Source organism: Salvelinus alpinus, chromosome 7 (genome assembly GCF_045679555.1).
Source record: "Salvelinus alpinus chromosome 7, SLU_Salpinus.1, whole genome shotgun sequence".
Taxonomy (NCBI): Eukaryota; Metazoa; Chordata; class Actinopteri; order Salmoniformes; family Salmonidae; genus Salvelinus; species Salvelinus alpinus.
The window spans coordinates 89,059,556-89,078,152 of NC_092092.1; the positions used below are offsets into that span (position 1 = coordinate 89,059,556).

General features: G+C 44.7%; 1 protein-coding gene across 1 annotated transcript; it reads right to left on the bottom strand.

Annotated features, from left to right (window-relative positions):
* Positions 1-2,624: 2,624 nt before the first annotated feature.
* Positions 2,625-4,543, bottom strand: LOC139580245 (transcription factor Atoh1-like). The gene has a single exon (XM_071408798.1). The coding sequence runs from the start codon at positions 4,289-4,291 to the stop codon at positions 3,479-3,481; it is 813 nt and encodes a 270-aa protein (XP_071264899.1). The 5' UTR covers positions 4,292-4,543; the 3' UTR covers positions 2,625-3,478.
* Positions 4,544-18,597: the final 14,054 nt, after the last annotated feature.

An 18,597-nucleotide genomic window follows, 5' to 3' on the forward strand; every position in this document is an offset into this window, starting at 1 on the left:
GACCTCTGACTGTTTCATCCTAACATCGTTGGTGCCGACGTGGATAACAATATCCCTATACTCTCTACACTCGCCAGTTTTAGCCCTATACTCTCAGGAGGTTTTAACTTTAGCCAGCACCATCTTTAGATTAGCCTTAACGTCGGTAGCCCTGCACCCTGGTAAACAGTGTATGATCGCTGGATGATTATTTTTAAGTCTAATACTACGGGTAATAGAGTCAACAATTTGTCAGAGCTAAAGGTGGGAGGTTTCGGCGTCTCAGACCCCGTAGCGGGTGAAGGAGAGACCAGAGAAGACTCCGACTCGCTGCTTAATGGGGAGAACCGCTTGAAAGTTTGTTGGCTGAATGAGCGACACCGGTTGAGCATTCCTACAGCATTTCCTTCCAACTCTCTCATTCTTCCTCCTCTCCTCAACTCTCTCATTCTTCCTCCTCACCTCACCTCAACTCTCTCATTCTTCCTCCTCTCCTCTCCTCAACTCTCTCATTCTTCCTCCTCACCTCACCTCAACTCTCTCATTCTTCCTCCTCAACTCTCTCATTCTTCCTCCTCTCCTCTCCTCAACTCTCTCATTCTGCCTCCTCTCCTCTCCTCACCTCAACTCTCTCATTCTGCCTCCTCTCCTCTCCTCAACTCTCTCATTCTGCCTCCTCTTCTCTCCTCACCTCAACTCTCTCATTCTGCCTCCTCTTCTCTCCTCACCTCAACTCTCTCATTCTGCCTCCTCTCCTCACCTCATCTCTCTCATTCTTCCTCCTCTCCTCTCCTCACCTCATCTCTCTCATTCTTCCTCCTCTCCTCAACTCCCTCATTCTTCCTCCTCTCCTCACCTCAACTCTCTCATTCTTCCTCCTCTCCTCACCTCAACTCTCTCATTCTTCCTCCTCTCCTCACCTCAACTCTCTCATTCTTCCTCCTCTCCTCTCCTCACCTCAACTCTCTCATTCTGCCTCCTCTCCTCTCCTCACCTCAACTCTCTCATTCTGCCTCCTCTCCTCTCCTCACCTCAACTCTCATTCTGCCTCCTCTCCTCACCTCATCTCTCTCATTCTTCCTCCTCCTCTCCTCATCTCTCTCATTCTTCCTCCTCTCCTCAACTCCCTCATTCTTCCTCCTCTCCTCACCTCATCTCTCTCATTCTTCCTCCTCAACTCCCTCATTCTTCCTCCTCTCCTCTACTCCCTCATTCTTCCTCCTCTCCTCAGCCTCCACAACTCCTCCTCACCTCAACTTCCTAACTCCTTCATTCCTCACCCTCCTCCTCTCTTCGCACATCTTCCTCCTCTCCTAAAGTCCATCACACCTCCTCGTCTTCTCTCTACCAATGAGAAACAACCTCTTAACCAGCCCTCCAATCATAACTCCTGTTACTGAACTGGTTCTGGGGCCTGAGCCAATGGCTGACTCTGATTGTGATCTGTATGCCACTATAGTGGACCACCTCCTCCCCAGAATGAAGCACCCGTCAGCCCCACGCAGGATGCAGCACAGCCTGCATCTCTATGACGAGGAAGAGGAGGAAGAAGAGAGGTGCCACTCCCTGGATACTGTCGACCTGAACAAACTGGGGCTGGGTACAGGGCTGGGAGAGGGGTCTCCTTATTACAACCTGAGAAGGGGTATTATTGGGAGGGCAGAGGAGAAGAGGGAGAGAGAGAGAGAGAGAGGAGGGAGAGAGAGAGAGGATGTGGGTTAGCTCAAAGTGTGTCTATGCTTTAGTGACCCAACCACTGGGCCCTGCCTCAATCCCAAACCCAGTCCCGATCTGTGCCAAACCTGTCCCACCTGCAGGCCCAGCTACAGTGGGAAGAAGAGATGGGCTCGGGTGGCTCCATCACCCCCACTGGGAGTCCCTGTCAGTTTTAAACAGAAGCTCTCTGACATTGTGTCTAAGGATCGGGCTAAGTTCCAACCCCCCAGCCCTGCCTACTTCCCCTGGCCCACAGTGACACCAGGAGGCAGTGAATACTAATGCATACCGTCACTAAAAGACAGTGACTGTTATATCAGGTCTATCAGAACTAGAAGACACGGGGAGGTGACTTGTGACTGTTCTATCAGGTCTATCAGAACTAGAAGACACGGGGAGGTGACTTGTGACTGTTCTATCAGGTCTATCAGAACTAGAAGACACGGGGAGGTGACTTGTGACTGTTATATCAGGTCTATCAGGTCTATGAGAACTAGAAGACACGGGGAGGTGACTTGTGACTGTTATATCAGGTCTATCAGAACTAGAAGACACGGGGAGGTGACTTGTGACTGTTATATCAGGTCTATCAGGTCTATCAGAACTAGAAGACACGGGGAGGTGACTTGTGACTGTTATATCAGGTCTATCAGGTCTATCAGAACTAGAAGACACGGGGAGGTGACTGTTATACCCTCAGTAGGCCAACATTCAAAGTGTTGGCCTACATCAAAAGTGTAAAGTGTGCTTTTCTATTTCAACATTGACATATTATGGATGTATCTCTTGCATTAAATTAAAATATATTGAAACCAAATATATTGAGTTGACCTAAGAGTATCATAGTAGTGTTAAAGCTGTTGAAATTAAATCAGACAAAGACTGAATTATCCTGCAGAAATTGAAGGGAAAAAAACATTCGAAATATGTATCTACCAAATACTAAACTTTATTTATTCCATCAAAAATGAATATTGCAAGAATCCAAAATAACAATACATAAATATCAAAGTAGTTATGTTTAAAAAACTTTTTTTTTTATATAAATGCAGCCAGACATTGAAACCAAATGTTCCAGACTTATTTAGTCAATAAAGTGCAAGGAAGGAAAGAAAGCCCCCATGAGAAGTCATACAACAAGGCCTTGTTTAAATACGTAATAAAGTCTACAATATCACACAGTAGGCTACCTCTTTTTATTTAGCAGTGTCGATATTTAAAAATAAATATGGCATGATGAAATGTAAAAGAGTAAAATACTCATTTTCAAGCCCTTATTGAAATAAAGAGTGCACTTTTACTGCAGTTTCATAACTACAATCTTTTTTTAAATGTTATTTTTTTAAAGGGACATCTTTTGCTCACTGGGATATTCGTGTTCTTGTCTAAAATGTAGGCTAGACTACCATCTCAATCTAACCCAGAACTTTTCAAGGTGGCCTACAAACAGGGTTTGGGAGACATTCAGATTCCAATTTTTCCCCATTGGTAAGCCATTGAAGAGATTTTAATTCGAATTTCAGTGTACTTCTTGAACTGACGGGAATTGAACATGGAATTGACCCCAACCCTGGTGTCCATATATAATACATATGGCAAGATGAGACCAATGTGTTCTTGACTAAATGTAGTGGAGAGTAGGCATAGACTACCGTCTCAATCTAAACCATTTGGTGTCCGTAATTATGTATTCTAAAACAAAGACAGTTTATTTCAAATATTAAACAATCCATATTAAAACGGCTCCTATAAGAGTTCCTGTTGTGTCATTCAGTCTCTAAATTTAACACTGTCTGCCGGCCTGTCCGTCCTCAAAATCACTGTAATGCGACGACTCTCCATCACTCCCGTTGGATGTGTTAGACACCCTCTTATTTTCCGATCCTAGATCAGATTTAGGCGCAGACAGAATGATGAGGTGACCAGATCCTCCAGTGTTCTCCTGATCTCCGATCAGTCTCCTGTTCTGGGGCTGCGGGGAGGTGGAGTCCTGCAGGCTTGAGCTGATCCCAGTCATCCCGCCACCACCTTCCCGGGGCTCTGGAGAGAAAGACCCCAGCGGAGAGGTGCACCCACTCCCCGAACCTCCCCGACCCTCTGGCTTCACCACCCCAGTGAGCAGCTCCGAAAGCTCCTGGATGTAGATCTGAGCCATCTGGAGAGTGTCGTACTTGGACAATTTATTATTGTTGGACGGGATCACGCTCCGCAACGTGTCAAACGCCTTGTTCAGCCCGTGCATCCTTCGCCTCTCCCGAGCGTTAGCCGCGACGCGCCGGCGTTTCTGCTTACGGTTTCCTCCTTCTCCCTGGTCCGCCTGTACTGTATCCAGGTCCATCTCTATCCTGACACCATTGTCCGTTAGTTTACTCACCGACATGAGTTTCTCCAGTGAGAGATCCATGGAGCCGCTGTGTGCGTAATGGCCCGTATCTCTGGGTGAGTATGGAGACTGTCCTCCTCCTGGAGATGATGTCACCCAGGTTCTGGATCCGACATGTCCCAGTTTCGACTGTTCTAACAGAGGGAAGTCCTCAGCTGAGAAGTCTGGCCAGCCGGACAGTTCTGTTTTCGCTGCCATAACCGCTACAGACATCCACGATTCGGTTGGAGAGCTTTTGGAGAGTTATTTCGCTCTATAACTAATATTTGTACAGCAGTGGAACGTCTCTTGAATATTCAAGGACAGCGGTAAGAGTTAGTTGGAGAATTATGAGGAGATTCAGAGCCCCCCCCCACCAAAAAAAGGTGAAATCTAAAGAATTCCACCAAAACCAGGTTTGGACAGCGCTGCGAATGTGTCTCCAAACTCCAAGGACGGCGCTAAGAGTTGACTCACTTGTGACACAATCTCCTGGCTGTCACCTCTGGATCCTGGCCGATCCTTTAGTACTAAATCCCCCTCCACCCAACCCCGCCCTAGGAGGCACACAGGGTTGGATCGCACAGCCAATAGCGAATGGTTGCGTCTTCCCCACAAAAGAAAAACAATTGGGGGCAATCTTCATTTATTTTCTGCAACTATTGTGCATTGTAACTCAATCGTGATGTTGATTGACATTTAGCTTCACTTGTCATCTGAGGTAATTTATTATTCTGTCTGAAGAAGTTTAATTTTTTTCTTGGAGAAAATAAAGTTTTATTTTTACTTTAAAAAAACGAATTAATTCTCACGACTAGAGCGTATTTGTGTTTATTGTATTCCAGAAAAAAAATACTTTTTGGTCTCATGAAAAAAAACGAACAATTTATGTTGATCGAATACACATTTTTTCTAAGGGCTACTTTTTGAGATCTTGGCAGTTTCACCTACAAAAACAGATTAATTATGTATATGAATAGTACAACCAATACACGACTCCGTGTTGTGGAGTACTCGCCTCGTCATCTCCCCAAACTTCATCTGAATATTTATCTTCCTCTAGTTTGTGTTGCTGCCAACATCAGTTAAAAACTTACCCACATCCTTATCCCTTAACAATATAATTTAGTGCAGATAAGCAACGGAATTGGCTAGTGAGAAGAAGACTCATAGAGGGAGACCTGAAAAATAAATAAACAGTAAAAATTGACAATCTCTGTGGATTATTTGCGGTAATAAAAGTGGGCAGGTGGTGGGCAGGGAGATGGACACACCTGTCTCCGACACAACCCGGATCACTGATAACAGATATGTCTGACTACAGGTCTGGTAGGTATAACCACAGCCATGAATCATTTAGTAGTTATAGGAGCCAATATTAGAGAATACAAGCATAACGTCTACTGGCTTGGGCTTTTGGTGACAATAGGGGAAAGTACGGAAATGCACGCACTCACTACTTACTGTTAGTCGCTCTGGATAAAAGCTAATAAAAATCACTGATGATGATGGTGGTGAAGAAGGCACAGTGATGCCGAAACGTTGGCGGGTTCCGCAAATAAATTACAGGGACTTTGTATATAGAGTGTCCCGACTCACTTAATTTATTTACATAGGTTATATTTTATTCTCCGTCAGTCAACTCCTCTACATATAATCATTTTCTCTGGGTGTGCGCCAGCTCATGTTTTAATAATAATAATTATGACAAATAATGAATTTATTATCAGTAATTTATTTAACCAAAAATGGTGACTGACGATGAGGAAGATCACAATCGCCATCTTCGTCCTCCTCATGTAGCCTAGCCTATTATGGCCATGCACCATGTCAATTAAAACCATCATACCCGCCATCGCCGCTGTCTGATCCAGTACTCTATTCTACTTTATTTCAGTATATACATTTCAACAGTGGCACATAGAACAGTCAGCGGTTCGTGGCTCCTTAACCAACCTCATAACATCTAATAGCGGCGCTTTGAGTGAAGTGAAACCTCCTCACTCAGTCTACCTATCAGCTGGTGTCCCTTGGCTCTCACTCTCTCTCTCTCTCTCAATTTAATTTAATTCAATTCAAAGGGGATTTATTGGCATTGGAAACGTGTTTACATTGCCAAAGCAAGTGAAATTAACAAACAAAAGTGAGAACACACAAAAAAAACATCAACAATCTCTCGCTCTCATCTCTCTCCCCCCCTCTCTCTGCCTCCGTTTATCTCGCTCTCTCACGCTCCCTCTCTCTCTGTCACATAGCCAGACGTACAGTCACCCACATCTCCCATCTGCTGCCTCGCATGGAGTCTAACTTTCACACTGTTTATAGTTTGTTACCGAGATACTAATCAGTCATTAGAATAGCAGCAGCCGTTTCATCAACAGCCCCGTCTGACGGAAGACTCCTTTAGAAAGACACAAGGCATCAGAGCCCCTTGAGAGTTGCTGACCGGGTAATGTGATTGATGATGACTGCGTCTATTTGACCTCCATAAAACGCTAAATGATAAGGTGGGATAGGCTACTGTGGAGCCCATCCTCCCAAATTAAGGTGCCACCAACCTCCTCTGGTGGATACTGCATCAAGCAAACAAACACACAGCCACACATATCAAATCAAATGTATTTATAAAGCCCTTCTCACATCAGCTGATATATCAAAGTGCTGTACAGAAACGCAGCCTAAAACCCCAAACAGCAAGCAATGCAGGTGTAGAAGCACGAGAATGACATGTAGCCTCTAGAATGACATGTGACTTCTTGAATGACATGTAGCCTCCAGAATGACATGTAGCTTCTAGAATGACATGTAGCATCTAGAATGACATGTGACTTCTTGAATGACATGTAGCCTCTAGAATGACATGTGACTTCTTGAATGACATGTAGCATCTAGAATGACATGTGACTTCTAGAATGACATGTAGCCTCTAGAATGACATGTAGCCTCCAGAATGACATGTAGCCTCTAGAATGACATGTGACTTCTAGAATGACATGTTGCCTCCAGAATGACATGTAGCCTCCAGAATGACATGTAGCCTCTAGAATGACATGTAGCCTCTAGAATGACATGTAGCTTCTAGAATGACATGTAGCTTCTAGAATGACATGTAGCTTCTAGAATGACATGTAGCTTCTAGAATGACATGAAGCCTCTAGAATGACATGTAGCCTCTAGAATGACATGTAGCCTCCAGAATGACATGTAGCTTCTAGAATGACATGTAGCCTCCAGAATGACATGTAGCCTTCAGAATGACATGTAGCTTCTTGAATGACATGTAGCCTCTAGAATGACATGTAGCCTCTAGAATGACATGTAGCCTCCAGAATGACATGTAGCCTCCAAAATGACATGTGACTTCTAGAATGACATGTAGCCTCCAAAATGACATGTAGCCTCCGGAATGACATGTAGTCTCCAGAATGACATGTAGTCTCCGGAATGACATGTAGCCTCAAGAATGACATGTAGCCTCAGGAATGACATGTAGCCTCAGGAATGACATGTAGCCTCAGGAATGACATGTAGCCTCTGGAATGACATGTAGCCTCAAGAATGACATGTAGCCTCTAGAATGACATGTAGCTTCTAGAATGACATGTAGCCTCCACAATGACATATAGCCTCTAGAATGACATGTAGCCTCTAGAATGACATGTAGCCTCTAGAATGACATGTAGCCTCTAGAATGACATGTAGCCTCAAGAATGACATGTAGCTTCTAGAATGACATGTAGCCTCCACAATGACATATAGCCTCTAGAATCCTGTCTGATAGGTTATACAAAATATAGCCAAGGCTTCTAGAATCCAGTCTGATAGGTTATACAAAATATAGCCAAGGCTTCTAGAATCCAGTCTGATAGGTTATAAAACATATAGCCAAGGCTTCTAGAATCCAGTCTGATAGGTTATAAAACATATAGCCAAGGCCTCTATAATCCAGTCTGATAGGTTATAAAACTCTGTGAGTGTGTACTTCCGCTGTGTGTGTTGACATGCGCTCTGTGAGTGTGTTTTTGTGCTGTGTGTGTTGACATGCGCTCTGTGAGTGTGTTTTTGTGCTGTGTGTGTTGACATGCCCTCCGTGTGTGTGTTTTTGCGCTGTGTGTGCGTGCATGACAGGCGGTAGGCCTGGATTGTAGAGAAACTGTGTAAATCACCATGACCTGCTCCCCTGTCAGCAGGCTAATGAGACCAGTAGTCCGGCCTGAACAACACCCAGGCACGCTCCTTCCACCCGGGGAGCCCATTCACTCTGCCTCACATGAATATTTCATCTCTCCGGCGAGGCCCTCCCAACCGCCAGGTCGCAACAGCCTGCAGACCTGCCGAAATGTGGGCTGAGGCGCCCGGCTACACTCCCCATCTGCCGCGGGGAGGCCGGGGGAGGCGGAGACCATGGGAGGTGTGAGGAGAACATTACCGAGGTCAACTTTAGAAGTCGTGGTGAAAGATGATCGCTGACTTAAACACGCGAGTCAAAATAGGGCATAGGGCAACCTCTAGTCCCCCTGTACCCTCCCCCCGTATCCTAACAACAAGCCCCACCCCCAACATACCCTAACAACAAGCCCTGTCCCGGTAAGACGCCAACTCGCTTGAATAGTTTTTATTCTAGTTTTATCTTGTAGGATGGGCCCATTATTATCCTCTGGTAATAAGACTGTTAAATTACGAACAACTACTGCTCTCCCACTGACTCCATTCACATCCACAGGTCTCTACCCACTCAGTCACAACTTACCCTGCTGCTACAATGATTATTGATTAAATTCTTTACTCCATTACGCTGCTGTCCATTGATTATTGATTACCATTATCATTAGTATCTATCTATCCTGCTACTGGTCACTATTACTGTTGTTGACATGTATATATTACCATTAGTATCTATTTATACTGCTACTGGTCACTATTACTGCTGTTGACATGTACAGTACCAGTCAAAAGTTTGAACACACCGACTCATTGCAGGGTTTATATTTATTTGTACTATTTCCTACATTGTAGAATAATAGTAAAGACATCAAAACTATGAAATAACACATATGGAATCATGAAGTAACCAAAAAAAGGTCAAACAAATCAAAATATATGTTTTATTTTAGATTCTTCAAAGTAGCTGCACTTTGCCATCATGACAGCTATGCACACTCTTGGCATTCTCTCAACCAGCTTCATGAGGTAGTCACCTGGAATGCATTTCAATTAACAGGTGTGCCTTGTTAAAAGTTAATATGTGGAATTTATTTCCTCCTTAATGCGTTTGAGCCAGTCAGTTGTGTTGTGACAAGGTAGGGGTAGTATACAGAAGAGAGCCCTATTTGGTAAATCACCAAATCAATTTTATGACAAGGACAGCTCAAATAAGCAAAGAGAAACGGCAGTCCGTCATTACTTTAAGACATGAAGGTCAGTCAATACGGAACATTTCAAGTTTCTTCAAGTGCAGTCGCAAAAACCATCAAGCGCTATGATGAAACTGTCTCTCATGAGGACCACCACAGGAAAGGAAGACCCAGAGTTACCTCTGCTGCAGAGGATAAGTTCATTAGAGTTACCAGCCTCAGATTGCAGCCCAAAGAAATGCTTCACAGAGTTCAAGTAACAGATACAGTAGAAGTTTACATACACTTAGGTTGGAGTCATTAAAACTTGTTAAAACTTTTCAACCACTCCACAAATCTCTTGTTAACAAACTATAAGTAATTTTTCCAACAATTGTTAACAGAATATTTCACTTATAATTCACTGTATCACAATTCCAGTGGGTCAGAAGTTTACATACACTATGTTGACTGTGCCTTTAAACAGCTTGGAAAATTCCAGAAAATTATGTCATGGCTTTAGAAGCTTCTGATAAGGTAAATTGACATCATATGAGTCAATTGGAGGTGTACCTGTGGATGTATTTCAAGGCCTACCTTCAAACTCAGTGCCTCTTTGCTTGACATCATGGGAAAATCAAAAGAAATCAGCCAAGACATCATCAAAAATTTTGTAGACCTCCACAAGTCTAGTTCATCCTTGGGAGAAATTTCCAAATGCCTGAAGGTACCACATTCATCTGTACAAACAATAGTACGCAAGTAATAATAACCATCATATCGAAGTAAACTTGGAGTCACGCGATGACATGGTACTTCCACTACGACTAGGGAAACAGTTTAAATTAGGCTACAGATTAAATAAGGTATGATGAACTTCACAGGGTGGTGAACGTGCACAGTGATGAGCTTGATGCTCCTTTCCAATAAGTATCGAGGGTCTTATTCTGGTGATATGATGATCAAATCAAATTTTAAATCGGTCACATACACGTGTTTAGCAGATGTTATTGCCATATAGGGCAGCAGCCTCTACGTGCTGGTGAGGGCTATTAAACAATCTGATGGCCTTGAGATAGAAGCTGTTTTTCAGTCTCTCTGTCCCAGCTTTGATGCACCTGTACTGACCTCGCCTTCTGGATGATTGGGGGTGTGAACAGGCAGTGCCTCGGGTGGTTGTTGTCCTTGATGATCTTTTTGTCCTTCCTGTGACATCGGGTGCTGTAGGTGTCCTGGAGGGAAGGTAGTTTGCCCCTGGTGACGCGTTGGGCAGACCGCTCCACCCTCTGGAGAGCCCTGCGGTTGCGGGCGGTGCAGTTGCCGTACTAAGTGGTGATACAGCCCGACAGGATGCTCTCAATTGTGTATCTGTAGAGGTTTGTGAGGGTTTTAGGTGCCAAGCCGAATTTCTTCAGCCTCCTGAGGTTGAAGAGACGCTGTTGCGCCTTCTACACCACGCTCTCTGTGTGCGTGGACCAATTCAGTTTGATCGACGCTTGACTGCCGTTTTGACAAATAAAAACATTATCGCTCTTATCCATAATGTCATCATGTAGACTAGCTTACCCCCACTGTATCTGAGAGCTGTTGGCTGGAGAGCACGTGCCAAGACCACAGTAGGCACATTTACAATTTAACACAACAGTTTGTGACAAAGCTATAGAGTTGAAAATGTGATGGACACACATTGAACATTGGATTTTTATTTTTTGAAAAGTTAAAGTAAAACTCCACCAATAAACTATATTTTGGTGTTTGTTTCATTAGTCTATTGTTGATATAGTTACAATTTTTTTTTTGCATGTCAGCAATCAAGTGTTCAAGATATTTAACTTTCAAATAACCTAAATCTGTCCCATATGATACATTTTGCATCACATGATGCAAAAAGCATCACACAGGCCAGAATTCTGTATTTTAAAAGTGACATATCTTGGAAAGTACATTACTACCTCATCACACATACATTTTTATCTGCAACACGATTTGGTGGAAACACCACTGGTGGGAGAACGCACATATTTTCTTCATGCCTACTGTGGTCTTGGCACGTGCTCTCCAGCCAACAGCTCTGATACTGTGGGGGTAGGCTAGTCTACATGATGAGATTATTATGGAGCGAGAATACTTATTTATTTATTTGCTGGATCAAGCTTGGGAAACACTTACCTAGAGAGAAAAGTGCATAAAAAGGGAATTAAGTTATATTTACATGGCTTACCTCGGGTCGGGAATTGCCCCCCCGGTGGCAAATAAACTCTTGAAATGAATTAGTTTATTCAATTAATCTTGATTGTATGATTCAAATAGGCCGACTTCATTATGACCCCACTCCTCACGTAAACTAAACTATTTTCCTTCAACTTGATTCGATTAATTTCCATTGAAGTGTATTCCACTGTTGTTTTATGATTCGAATTTCCAAGGTGTTGATTGGCTGTTTTTAATATTGTTTTATCTGCTTTGCATTAACGATTGACTGCAGGTGTGGAAGGCCTAATTACGCAACCGACTACCCTAATTCGTTAACTGGACCATGAACAGACCTTACCTGCTGAGAACGATTTCCAACAACAAATCATGGTTCATTTAGCCAAGATAAACAGCACACGTTCCGTCACTGGAGACCAGAGCAGGGGTCTGAGACAGCTCCTTTCTCCCGGTGCAGTGGAGTGGAGCCGAGCTGGAGAGGACCGTGCCAAACACACTACACCCGGCCAACCGCCCAGGCGCGCGCACCCGCATTGTGTCTCTCTCCTTCACGACTCTCTTTTAATTAAAGACTCGTTATATAATCAAATGCTTCCACTTTTCACACAATAGACAATATCACATAGACACAGAGGTGCAGGGGGAAAAACAGTGTCCGCCTGTCTGAGGAACAGGGGACTGACTGTCCAAATATACCCCTTGATGTTTGATTTCTCGGCCCTATCATTAAACCCCGGTCCACCCCAAGCTACGGAGGTGACATGGAGTAGAGAGGTGGACGTTGATGTCGTGTGTGACGTCTAATGCCAGGGTTGCAACCACATTAGCCAAAATTAGTAGTCTCATTTAGGGATGGGAAGTAAGGAGCCTACCGGCTCATTAGATCAACGGTATCTGTGGTAGCGGGCTAATTGACCCAACTATTAGTCAGGAACAGAACAGTTTACTGTGAGTAATTACGCCGTCATTATGTGCTACAGCCTCATACTCCTATAGCAGGTCGAGGAGCAACAGTGAGCAGTTACCTTCAGCTGGGTTTCGGTGACCGGTTTTGCCAGGACGTTATGGACGGGGGCGTAAGCATCTCCAAAGGATTGTTTTTTATATTTTTTGTTTTAAGTCTATCGCAAACCTTAACCCTTACCTTAACCAATCGCAGTTCATGCCTAACATTACGAATTTGCAGTTAATGCCTGAATTTACCCCATAACATTAGCAATTCATAGGTAATGCCTAAACTTAACCTTAAATCACTTCGAAATGTTATGTTTTGGAACGACTTCGAAATTTGAGTTTTGAGAAATACGGATGAACATCTCATTCGGATGTGAGACTGTGAGAGCTGGTAGCAGGAGACCTTCCTTCTGGATTAGATAAATAAACCATGTCTCAATTTAATGTAGGGAAAGAATACAGACACAGACGTAATGGATGTATTAAACCTGCAGTTTAGTAATATCAATTATTACTCATACCTCCAAAAAAACGTTCCACTAATAGCCTACAAGTGTTAATTTAAAGCCTTTAATTTAAGGTGGTCTGGCCGTGGTCTGCAGGTGGTGAAGGTAATGAAGAGAGTTGTGGTTTTAGCTTCAGGGTGAGGTGGTGTCAGAGTGTGTCCCTAGTTACACACTAAGTGAAGACTTAATGGTAGCCATAGATAGTCTATAAGAAGGGGCACTGGTGTCTGATCTGTCGCACTCTGCAGGGGTTGCGAGTGGTGTTGGTGGTGGTGTGTCTATCTGTGTGTGTGTGTGTGTGTGTGTGTGTGTGTTCGTAGGGGGACTCAGCTTGCATAGCATGCCAAGGTAAACATGTTTACTAAAACAACTTTGAGATAAAAAAAAAACATGAATCCCCAGCAACAACATATCGTGAAGGTGTTCTGTATTTAACTAATTACCTGAATACAGCTTCAGAACACAACGGTTCTTCTTTTATTTAGGGACCAAAAACGCCTCTTAATATACACTTCTGTTCCGTAAAATACATGACACATTAAACACATTATAAATGCCTGTTTATATACTGCTCTGTATAACACTAAAGAGGTATCTAATCTATGACAATAGATTTTTGAGAGAGACACGGTTGGAAGTCCGTTAACTAAGGAGTCAGGCTTCTATTGTCCCACACCAGCATATGGCAGATGGAGGACTGCAGATAGAACTAGCCCACCCTCAACCACACCACAATGCCAGAGACGCTGTAGCTGTCGTGGAATACAATACACATAGGAGAATACAAAAGAATAGATATACTTGAATTAACATTTGATGGTTGTACGGCTACTTTCATTACGCAGAGTGGACACACGATCTTATGTAGCGTTACTTTGTGGATGAGTGCAAATGTGAATCTGAAATATTTAATCACAATTGGTTATATCTCTAAACCTTTTTTTTTCTTCTTCAAAGCATAAATGCATTAGTATATGTCCCTTATAGACCTGCAAGAGATTTAAGAGAGCTATTGATGTTGTCGAAGCGAAATAACATTTTTCACCTGTCATTTCACTACATCCCACTTGATGGCGCCAACACAACATCCCTGCATCAACACCTCTATGATCAGACAGTAGGCTATTAGAATATACAAACTCCATGAGGTTTATGTTTTCAATCAACTCCTTATCAAAACTGTTATTCAATACAAATCATGTCATGCTTCAAACCGTTTAACATGATTATTGTGTGAGAGACGGTTGATTCTGTCCCGGGGACAAAGATTTACATGATTATTGTGTGAGAGATTGCTGATTCTGTCCTGGGGACAAAGAATGAGTGCGTTTCAAATGGTTCCCTATTCCCTTGATAGTACACTACTGTTGACCAGGGCCATTTAGGCTGTGGTCAAAGGTAGTGCACTATATAAGGCATGGGGTGCCATTTGGGACTCGACCTGGGTCTGAAAGGCATTCGGCAGGAGATGGACTGACAATCACTTGGGTGTAGCTATCTCTGGAGACATTGTCTGAACGTTGAGAAACAGACACAGCCATTTGTTGACAAACAGACACAGCCATTTGTTGACAAACAGACACATCCATTTGTTGACAAACAGACATGGCCATTTGTTGACAAACAGACAAGGCCATTTGTTGACAAACAGACACGGCCATTTGTTGACAAACAGACACGGCCATTTGTTGACAAACAGACACGGCCATTTGTTGACAAACAGACACAGCCATTTGTTGTGAGGAGGATACAGGAGTATGTGTGTGAGGCTACGTGTGTGTGTGTGATGATGAAGATGTGTGTGTGTGTATGAGAATACGTGTGTGTGTGTGATGATGAAGATGTGTGTGTGTGTGTGAGAATACGTGTGTCTGTGATGATGAAGATGTGTGTGCGTGTGTGTGTGAGAATACGTGTGTGTGTGTGATGATGAAGATGTGTGTGTGTGTATGAGAATACGTGTGTGTGTGATGAAGATGTGTGTGTTGTAAGATAGATAAAGCTGTATCTTCATCAAGTCCTCCTCAATTAATGGGATTATTCTCTACGTGCCGAGCTGCTTGTCAGACACCATCCTATCTCTGAGTCCCAACTCACACCCCTTTCCATATATACTGCTTTTGACCAGGGCCCTTAGTACAAATCCCAACTCACACCCCTTTCCATATATACTGCTTTTGACCAGGGCCCTTAGTACAAATCCCAACTCACACCCTATCTCTGACAAACAGGTTCCACATTCTAACAAACCATTTCTCTTAGAAATAACAAATTAAACTTTCTCCAACATGACAAATCCTGATATGATGATAAGACTAAGGCTTTTCCTCAGTTGGCACCCTAATTCCCTACATAGTGCACTACACTGAGTGGACAAGCAAGCTAACGTTAGCCAACAGCTGCGCTGTTGTTGCCGAGCAACCAAGTTGCTGACCCCGGGTTAAATATAACTCTGAGATTCGGGTTTGGAAAGATGTTACCATTGGCAGAATGCTTTCTTAATGGACGGAAATGTGCACTTGAGAGTGATTTAAATTATATATTTAATCCAAAACGGTTGCCTCTACCAACGTATTCAGTCCGAAAGGTGGCAAGTCTAATGGTGACTTTCTGGACGCTGTGATATAGGCCTTATCTGACTCCTAGATATTGATTATCTATTATTATATTGACTATGTATCTATTATTATATTGACTATGTATCTATTATTATATTGACTATGTATCTATCATTATATTGACTATGTATCTATCATTATATTGACTATGTATCTATTATTATATTGACTATGTATCTATTATTATATTGACTATGTATCTATTTGAAGCTTCCTCCATACATTGCATTATATGACCAGAACCTAATTCACCTGGTATGGGTTTCACCCAGACAAATATAAGGTGCATTCCTCTTTTTCCCCCCTGGTAACTCTCCCCCCTGTTGATCACAGCAGTAATCAGTTGACACGTCACTGACTGGGACTTGGGAGTTGCTTGTACCAGAAGCAGCACGCCATCTTATGTGAGCCTGGAGCTGCTTGGTTGCAGAGCCGGAGTCGAGGCGACCGAGGAGAACTGGTGCTGCTGCTGGAGCAGACCGGGACCAGAGAAGGCTTTTATGGGAATTGGTAGGGTGAATGGGTCACCCTTCCCAAACCTGAGTACCTCTATATCCAACTCAAACTTGGTGCGCAATAAGGAATGGAGAGGAGATATTTTGGGGAAATTGAGAGGGTGAATGCTTTACCCTTCCCAAAGCGAAGTATCTCTCCATATTCACCTGATAACACTGTCTGCTGTCGTTCACCTGATAACACTGCCTGCTGTCGTTCACCTGATAACACTGCCTGCTGTCGTTCACCTGATAACACTGCCTGCTGTCGTTCACCTGATAACACTGCCTGCTGTCGTTCACCTGATAACACTGGCCGCTGTCGTTCACCTGATAACACTGGCCTGCTGTCGTTCACCTGATAACACTGGCCTGCTGTCGTTCACCTGATAACACTGGCCTGCTGTCGTTCACCTGATAACACTGCCTGCTGTCGTTCACCTGATAACACTGGCCGCTGTCGGTCACCTGATAACACTGGCCGCTGTCGTTCACCTGATAACACTGCCCGCTGTCGTTCACCTGATAACACTGACCGCTGTCGTTCACCTGATAACACTGCCCCCTGTCGTTCACCTGATAACACTGCCTGCTGTCGTTCACCTGATAACACTGCCTGCTGTCGTTCACCTGATAACACTGCCCGCTGTCGTTCACCTGATAACACTGCCTGCTGTCGTTCACCTGATAACACTGACCGCTGTCGTTCACCTGATAACACTGCCCGCTGTCGTTCACCTGATAACACTGCCCGCTGTCGTTCACCTGATAACACTGCCTGCTGTCGTTCACCTGATAACACTGGCCGCTGTCGTTCACCTGATAACACTGCCTGCTGTCGTTCACCTGATAACACTGCCTGCTGTCGTTCACCTGATAACACTGGCCGCTGTCGGTCACCTGATAACACTGGCCGCTGTCGTTCACCTGATAACACTGACCGCTGTCGTTCACCTGATAACACTGCCCCCTGTCGTTCACCTGATAACACTGCCCGCTGTCGTTCACCTGATAACACTGCCCGCTGTCGTTCACCTGATAACACTGTCTGCTGTCGTTCACCTGATAACACTGACCGTTGTCGTTCACCTGATAACACTGCCCGCTGTCGTTCACCTGATAACACTGTCTGCTGTCGTTCACCTGATAACACTGTCCGCTGTCGTTCACCTGATAACACTGACCGCTGTCGTTCACCTGATAACACTGCCCGCTGTCGTTCACCTGATAACACTGTCTGCTGTCGTTCACCTGATAACACTGACCGCTGTCGTTCACCTGATAACACTGCCCGCTGTCGTTCACCTGATAACACTGCCCGCTGTCGTTCACCTGATAACACTGTCTGCTGTCGTTCACCTGATAACACTGTCCGCTGTCGTTCACCTGATAACACTGCCTGCTGTCGTTCACCTGATAACACTGCCCGCTGTCGTTCACCTGATAACACTGTCTGCTGTCGTTCACCTGATAACACTGTCCGCTGTCGTTCACCTGATAACACTGCCTGCTGTCGTTCACCTGATAACACTGCCTGCTGTCGTTCACCTGATAACACTGCCTGCTGTCGTTCACCTGATAACACTGGCACTGTGTCGAGAAGCCCTGGCATTGTGTCGGGAGGCCCCGGCACTGTGTCGAGAGGCCCCGGCACTGTTTCGGAAGCCCCGGCACTGTTTCGGAAGCCCTGGCACTGTGTCGGGAGGCCCTGGCACTGTGTCGGAAGCCCTGGCACTGTGTCGGGAGGCCCTGGCACTTTGTCGGAGGCCCTGGCACTGTGTCGAGAGGCCCCGGCACTGTGTCGGGAAGCCCCGGCACTGTGTCGGAAGCCCCGGCACTGTGTCGGAAGCCCTAGCACTGTGTCGGGAGGCCCTGGCACTGTGTCGAGAGGCCCCGGCACTGTGTCGGGAAGCCCCGGCACTGTGTCGGAAGCCCTGGCACTGTGTCGGGAGGCCCTGGCACTGTGTCGGGAGGCCCTGGCACTTTGTCGGAGGCCCTGGCACTGTTGCGCTGTCCGTCAGAAAAGTTGCAAAGACTTATCCATTGAAAACAGTTTTTCCTCACCACTGCTGCATCGGACATGTGTTATATGCATTTTCATGAAGGCATCCTTACTATGTGGTTCGAGTTGAATCTTCATGTCTAACTTTCCCTCTTACTGAGGCAGTTTGTTTTGCATGGCCCAGTGCCCCGGGTGGGTGGAGAGTTCACTTAAGGACCAATAGAATGGTCTAAAATGTGCAAACTCACCGCACCCGGGGCACCGGGCCATGTTAAACGAACTGGCCCACTCTCTGACCCCTAAGCCCTCACCCGTGACCTCCCATTGGCCCAGGGCCTCTTGTCTAACCCTCTAATCAGTCTCTCTGACAGGAAGTTACTCCAGTAGATATGTTTATGGTGAATAGGACTTCTCCACTCCTC